At 51.5% G+C, this 8,001-nt stretch overlaps 1 protein-coding gene across 1 annotated transcript; it reads left to right on the top strand.

Annotated features, from left to right (window-relative positions):
- Positions 1-1,769: 1,769 nt before the first annotated feature.
- TAC3 (tachykinin precursor 3) lies at positions 1,770-5,331 on the top strand (the record flags this gene model as incomplete). The annotated part of the gene is made up of 5 exons (XM_080935242.1): positions 1,770-1,874; positions 4,007-4,112; positions 4,299-4,328; positions 4,924-4,977; positions 5,276-5,331. 5 exons carry the CDS (start codon positions 1,770-1,772, stop codon positions 5,329-5,331), a joined length of 351 nt encoding a protein of 116 aa, XP_080791368.1.
- Between the last annotated feature and the right edge of the window lie 2,670 nt (positions 5,332-8,001).

The following is an 8,001-nucleotide window of genomic DNA, read 5'->3' as shown; positions in this document are numbered from 1 at the left end:
AAACCCCAGGCCATGGCTCTTCACTAGCTAGTAGCTCTGTATACTGGAGTGTGTCACCAGACCTACCAGCCTCAGTTTCCTAATCAGAAAAATGGGTATATTTTTATTTCTATTGTGGAGGTGAGGAGAATGAAATGCCTGCTGCATATCTAAGCTCTTGGCGAGTGTCTAAACCCTATGGCTAGGTCCCAGTTGCAGCTTTTCAAGTGCATGACTAGCCTTCTCTGAGCACCAATTCTGACGATGGCTCTTTCTCCTTCCCTGGGTCTCTCTCCTAGGCTAAGAAACCCACAGAAAAGCCCCTTTGTCTGTGTGGGATGTGAAGGGGGGGTCGGAAGGGTCAGAAAGGAAGATGTCTGAGCTCTGAGGCAATTAAGAGCCGAGGTTTCGAAGTGGAGCAAGGTGGGGAGGTGGGGGCAGGATGGGCGGGTTTGTTCCTTCTCTCAGACTGCTACAGGAGGGGTAGCAGACAGAACTCCAGTATAAGGAGAGGGGTGGGTGGGAGGGAGGTCTCAGTGCAGAAGACTGCATCTTCCTCTTCCTCAGGGTGAGAACCAGGAGGCTAGAAGAGCTTCCCCTGGGAGAAGAGCAGGGGGAGCAGCTTCACCCCAGCATTCAAATGGGATTATCTTGATGGCAGGGACGGAGACCCTTGTCTGAGCTGTTCCAGGCTGATAGTCAACCCTGGAGCTTTGTCTAAAGGGAGAGGGGCTGATGAGTTCTTGGAATGGGGTCCAGGAGACACACCTATTGGGCTAGACCTGCCATGTGACATTTTGAAGAATCACACACTACAGCATTCCTTAAAGCACCTGCCTTGGCTTCCTCTGGAAAGTGGGCTGCTGGACAACTGTAGCTCACTGCTGGGCCTGGTGCGTGTGTGTGTGTGTGTGTGTGTGTGTGTGTGTGTGTGTGTGTGTGTGTGTGTGTGTGTATGTGTAATACTCGAGTGTGTCTGGGTATGTGACTGCAGCCTGCATTTCCCCCCCTACCAGCCTTCCTCCTCCCCTCCAGCCACCCTGGGATTGGTGACTCTCAGCCCCTCCCCTCGACTCCCCCAAACCCTCCCAGAACCTTTATCAGGGAGCTGGGACTGGTTCCTGCACCTTCCAGAGCCCCTGCACTCTTGTCTCTCTGTCTCAGCAGCACCAGCTCCCTGATCCTGCCATACAGCCAGCTCCACAGGTAGGTTCAGGAAGGACATTGTGGGAGACTGTGGGAGACGGTGGTAAGCTGGCACCGAGGATGAGGGGTGCCAGTCAGGAGGGGACAGAGAAGATGGTGGCCTCTGATGGGTAAGCAGGGCACCAGGGAGGAGATCAGAAAATGCCCAGCAGGATGGAGAGCTGTTAATGTTTGGCATCTGGGGCCGGCCGGAATCAAGACTGGTTCTGACAGGTCAGAAAGTTTCTGAGTAAGTCTTGGGTTACTTAGGACTGTAGAACAGTATCGGGGGCTCTTCCAATGCTGACTAAAGACACCGACAGTGTATCTCATGTGAGTCTACCATCTGTGGGACCTGGAGATCCTAGCACCCCACCATTGCTCATTGTTGGGGCAGATCCTGGGGGGATGCTTAATGGGGATCTGGGAAGCTGAATCAGAATGATGTAGCCCCTTCTCAGAGATACATCCGATGCTCTTCTGATCAGGGCTTGGATAGGGGAGCTGGGGGCTAGAAAATCAAGGTGGAAGCCAGCTGCTGGTCGGGGCCTCCTGTGTTTCCACCAAGCTGTCTTCCCTCTGTCTTAGCATTGTCCTTCAGCACCATGAGGAGCACCGTGCTGTTCACCGCTGTCCTTGTCCTCAGCTTGGCTTGGACCTTCGGGGCTGCGTGTGAGGAGCCACAGGAGCAGGGCGGGAGGCTCAGTAAGGTGAGATGTCCCCTGACAGAGCCCAGTACCTTAGGAGGATCGGGGGTTCTACAGGGGAGAAGTGAGCTTATGAGGTCGGGTATTTTGTCTCTAATTTCTCTATATCTCTGGTCCTCTCCTGTGTCCACTGTCTCCGTGTCTCCATGGCGTCTCTTTGTGTCTTGGATATGTGTAGATAAAGTGTACCCTAAAGAATGTTGTTCAGCATTGTATGGACTAAGCAGTTTGCAATGTGTGTGTGTGTGTGTGTGTGTGTGTGTGTGTGTGTATGCTTGTGTTCTTTAATTTTCAAGATGCAGATCCCCTCTTAACCACCTCTTGCAGTCTCAGGTGTCCAAGGTTCCAACCCTTCCCCTTCTCCCCTCTTCCCTGCCTACTTCTAGCCTCTGCTTAGTCAGATAAGTAAAACCGAAAGCCAGGGTGAGCCTGAATCTCCAAAGTTCTTCTAAGAAAAAGAATAGGCCCTGTCAGGTCGGTGTAGGGGAGTGCAGGGAGGAAGTCTTCTCGGGGTTTTGAGTTGACAGCAGTTACATTGGTACAAATGCTTTTAAGATGATTACAGGTGGGACTTATTACACATTCAGTGTGTGAAGCCTCAGTGCCTTCTCCAGCTCCAATCTGTTTAGCATCTCATTACATACAGGAGGTGGGCTGAGTATTCGAACAATTTGGAAAAAGTGGCTTCTGGGAAGCTGTGTGCTGGGCAGGGGGGGGGGAGGGAGAGCGCACATGTGCACATGAGGACATGGGGGGGAGGGAGAGCACACATGTGCACATGAGGACATGGGGGGGGAGGAGAGCACACATGTGCACATGAGGACATGGGGGGGAGGGAGAGCACACATGTGCACATGAGGACATGGGGGGGAGGAGAGCACACATGTGCACATGAGGACATGGGGGGGAGGGAGAGCACACATGTGCACATGAGGACATGAGGACATGTGCTCATCACCAGGGCATCGAGGTGGCAACACTCACGCCAGATTCAAACAGAACCCAGTGCTCAGAGAGTGTCAGATCCAGGCTGGACCCTGTGCGGGAGTGGAACTGTCAGGGTGTCACTGTCTGGGTTCTCCAGAGATGCCTGTTTCAGTGCCTCAGGCTACAAGAAGACCCCTCTGCCTCTCTTGGTCAACAAAAGAGATCAATCATCTCTCTCCTCAAGGTCTGTGAGGATGAGGCTACAGGGTGGCATACATGTGTGTGTGGTACCTGGGAGGCTCATCTGGGGTGTATTCTGGTGTACACAGCAGCCCAAGGGGCACAGTTGAGGTCCAGGCACGCATCCCCCAATACAGTCAGAAGCAGCACCTCTCTGGGCTCTAGTTAACGGCATGTATGTCCTGCACCCACCAGCTCTCCTGTGCCCGAGTTGTTAGGGAAAACAAACAAACAAACACAAAACCATGAGGATAATGCAGTGTTTTTATGGGGCAGCAGCTCTGGAATCTGAAATTCTAGATCTAGGACGGGAAGGGGAGAGGAAACAAACACGAGAAGCAGAAAGCTGTGTGGAAGAGCAAGGAGAGGCAGTGAAAAGCCAGGGACACTGCACACAGTAGGGAGTCTTATCCTTGCACGTGTGCCCTGGTTGCCCGTCAGGACCAAGCACAGGTTAGAGAGGACAGCTGCTTTTTTGGGTGTGGAGAGTTCATGGCTCACTTAGTGGACTAACCGTGTTTCTGAGCAAGCTGGCTTTGAACTTGTGACTTTATCACTGAGGGGTGGCAGCAGTTCCGGGAGACAATCACCCTTGACCCTGGGAGATCAGCATCCCAGGAAGTCAATCCCAGACAATCAGGCCCACAGGTCAGCCACCCGGCAGCCTCCACATGGCTCCAAACTTCACCATGCACATTAGCACCATGGGGTCACATTCAGATTCAGGTCCTGTCCAGGAGGTCTCAGGTAAGACTGGATTTCTAGCATGGTCCTGCTGCTGCTGTTCCACGTGCCATACTTTATGCACCTATTTCTCTTCCAGGGAGGAAGAGAAAATCCTGAAGGAAATGGGGTGTTGGGCCCAGCTGTGGTGGGTTTGGGTAAGGCTGTTTGTTTTGTGCAGGAAGAGAGCAAGTGGGCGGGGTGTGGACCTCATCCCTCAGCTCTCTGCTCCTCTCCCCCACAAGGACTCTGATCTCTATCAGCTACCTCCATCCCTGCTTCGGAGACTCTACAACAGCCGCCCTGTCTCTCTGGAAGGATTGCTGAAAGTGCTGAGCAAGACTAGCGTGGGTAGGAGGAGGCTCTGGAGAGGGAAGAGGCAGGCGGGCAAGGGGCAAGGCAAAGGGCCAGTGTTCTAGAGATTAGATTGGCCAGGGAAACACCTCGTGGGGAGGAAGATGGGGTGTCCTAGTTAATAGGGACAGTGATTTGAATTCTTCTCTGTTTCCATTTACACATGTGTGCGTGCCTTCACAGGACCAAAGGAGACATCACTTCCACAGAAACGTGAGTAGCTTCTTCCCCATCTGTGGTGACCATTTGTCCAAAGTTCCATGGGTACGGGTGGGGCCGATGGGCAAGTTTGGCCGGCATCATCTCAGCTGGTGCAGACAATATACCAGCTGCAATTGCTTAGCCAGCCTTGCTGAGTGGGAGACAGCAGGAGAAACAAGAGAAAAACAGGTGTGGGGTGTGGGAGACCGTCCCTCTCTGGCTGGCTGGTCACTGGGAACTAAAAGGCTCTCCTGGTGGCAAAGATGCTAAGCCAGCACCTGCTGCAGTAGGAAAGAAATGAAGTGTGTGTTGGGTGCGTGTGTGTAGGAGGGCTGAAAAGAAGATGGGCAGAGAGAACAGACCTGCTAGCTGTTGAGTTCAGGCTTGGATGAGACAAAGACGAGCCAGATACGTTTGCAATTCCGGAAGACAGGAGGTTAGGGAGACTGGAGAATGCAAGACTAGCCTGGGCTACATGGCAAGTTCCAGGGCAGCCTAGCCTACATAGACCTGGTTTGGATGGGGGACAGAGTTAGTGAGAGGGAGCTGATACTCCAGGCTCAGAAGTCTTGGCATGTATGTTGACAGCATCGGTCTTTTCTTTCAGGTGACATGCACGACTTCTTTGTGGGACTTATGGGCAAGAGGAACAGCCAACCAGGTAGGGTACACCCAGAGGAGGGTGTGGGTACTGCTAAGAATATGTCAGAAGTGCCTCCCAATTTGTCACCAGAGAGGAAGATGATCAGTTGTCCTGAGTGTCTGTGGTCTTTTCTTTCTCAGTCATGGGGATCAGCCCCTTCCCTGAGCACAGAGTAGGACAGCTCAGCTTGGCTGAGAGAGGGACAGAAGGCTCTGCCTTCCCTGAATTCTCCCAGCTCTGTCTTTCAGAGCTGTCTGTCATATCCAGACCTGATTCAGAAGAATCCTTCTTAACCATATTCCTTACTTCACTCCAGACTCTTCTGCTGACGTGGTTGAAGAGAACACCCCCAGCTTTGGTCTCCTCAAATAGGCCTCCAGTGCAGAAAAGGTAAGTACTGTTGGCTGGAGGGGGAGGGGACAGCAGAGAGGAAGCTGTCTTGCTGTGGGTCTCAGAGATGCTATGGCTGCACACACCTTTGCCCTAAACCACAGATAACGTGGACAGAGCCCAGCACCCCAAGTATCAGGCACAATGACTCTTAGACATACACATACTATGTTCTTTCATCTCTTTCTCCGGTGTCATGGATTCCAGTGATTACTGGGCAGACAGACTGAGGGGTGGGAGACAGGGAGAGAAACCTGTGGGGCTTCTCCAGTGCTCAGCTGTTGTTCTGGACACCGTCTTCTTGTGGTCTGTACAAAAGATGGTGAGATCATCTATCACTCACTATAGGTCCGAGTCACAGCAGGAGTGTTTGTCTCCCAAGCAGGTTGAACTGTGCTGAGGTATAGACTGCTCAGGATGCAGTCAGGAACACTGTGATTTAGGAAGAGATTCGGGGATACTAAAAGTCTGTGGCAAGAGCCAGAAACCACATCTCAGCCCCTTGGAGCAGCAGAATGTATTAGAACATAATCTAAACTCAGTCTTCTACCTGCTTTTCTCTAGCTGTGTCTCCTCGGCCAAGTGACTTAATGCTGTGCCTTAGTTTCCCCGTCTGGAATATAGATGTGGCGATAAAATCTCCCAGGGCTGTGGTTTTATAGACAAAGCCTTTATGATGGTTCCTGGCACACAGAGAGCCCTCTGTATTATGGCTCTTCTGGTCTGGGAGCTGGGTGTTGGGGAAAGAGGACAGAGAATGTCCTTACGTGTTCCCTGGCTGGCTTTAATCTGACTGCCTAAAGCCATCTAGGTCAGACCTCAGGACTGGGTGGGCTGAGAGATTCCTCACTTTCCAGCAGTGTGAAAGTTCCTCAGGGAAGTCTAGTCAAAACAGAGCTTCTGTCTTGACACCATCTACCCACACGCGGCAACAGCAGCTCAGTTGATGCCTTCCATTTTGCTGGGTTCTCAAGAGAAGGAAGACAGGAATGAGTGAGGATCTGGGAGCTTCTGCAATCGCCCCCCCGCCCCCCCCCCCCGCACAGCCTCCTGCCTCTCTCCCCTCACTCTGGGAATTCAGGGTGGCCAGTCTAAGACCCAAGAGGCTGACTCTCAACACCCCCTGTTCACGACTCCCTAGGACCGGGGTCTGGTCTCCTTTGCTGTTGGGCGAGAGGGCATAAAGGGCTGTAATCACTGTAACTGGCTGATGACACGGTGCATACCATACCATTTTGCTCTCATTAGATGGCTATTTCAGTCCAGATAATTACGTGGCGGCCGTATCTGGGTGATATACTCTGGTGTTATGCACTGGCTGTAAAGATAATTACAGTGTGTGTTTGCCATAATATTTCATACAAATGGTAGAGGAAAATGCATTGTGGAAATCTTAATATTTGCCGGTGAATCCAAGCTCTTCCAGAGGGATTGCAGTAACTGTAACCTTCCTAATCTCACCAACAAGGGTGTTTTAAGCCAGTTAGGTGTCGCACAGACAGGGCGTGGAGTCCCCAGGGGCTAGCATTTAAAGGCAATTAGAAGTGGATCTGCACAGATGACTGCATCCTTCTATTTCATTCACGTGAAGCTGTTGAAAACAGAATCCCTTCAGAGCCTGCCTCGGAAGACCAAGAGCAGGAGACGACTGGTCACTGTGGGTGGGCTGTCTGTGCGGGCCTCCTGGGTGATATACTGGTCACTTCACCTTTCTGTGTGTGTTCAGGGGAACGGGCAAGCACCTGCATCAGCAGCTAGTTCTCCAACCCCCAAAGGCTGCAAGGACAACCGGGAGTTAAGCTTTTCCTTCCCTGAAGCTGGCCGGCCCTTGTTCCTTCAGTGGGTGGGATGGTGGGCCTTTTGTAGGACAAAGATATGATTTAAAGTCTTATGTTTGTTTTTGTCTTTAGCACTCTACTCCTGGACCCCGACTGCATCCTAAAGACAGGGTCCCTGTGGCCGTCCCAGTGCCTGCGCCCCTGCTTCCCTGCCTGTGAGGTCCTCCTGTTGGCTCCTTTCCCTACTCAGCATGGAAGCTGCGTATGAACAGCCTCAACCTCCTTATCAGTGATGGTTTCTGCCGTGTCCTGCATTAAAATACAGTATCTCCTCTTCAACAATAAAGGGTTTTTACAAATGAGTGGCTGCTGGGGTAGATAGGTTGATAAATGACTGGGCTTTTCCATAAATACATATATGCAAAAAAGATGATACAGGGCCTGCAAGGTGGTTCAGCAGGTAAAGGGGCTGGCTATATAGGCCAATGACCTGAGTTTGATCCCTGGATCCACCACAGAAGGAGAGATTGTCATCTGGCTCCACATGTGTGCTGTTGCACAAGCCACTTTTCTTACACACACACACACACACACACACACACACACCACAAGTATGCACACACATGAACACGCTCATACATACACATGCACACAAAGTCCTACATATGACATTTAAGTAGACACACTCATTTTAGATACATAACTATTCTAGAGCCCTAAGTAATTCTCCATACAATTAACAACAGATTTGGTGATTAAAAAGAACAGGTACACACCACTGTGGTGGTGCACACCTGTAACCCCAGCACTCAGACATCTGTGTGGTACCACATACCTGTAACCCTCAGGAAGTAGAGGCTGGAGGATCTTGAGT

Source organism: Micromys minutus (assembly GCF_963924665.1).
Source record: "Micromys minutus genome assembly, chromosome: 22".
Lineage (NCBI taxonomy): Eukaryota > Metazoa > Chordata > Mammalia > Rodentia > Muridae > Micromys > Micromys minutus.
The sequence above is the reverse complement of the archived record's forward strand: the minus strand, read 5'-3'. Positions and strand labels throughout refer to the sequence as shown.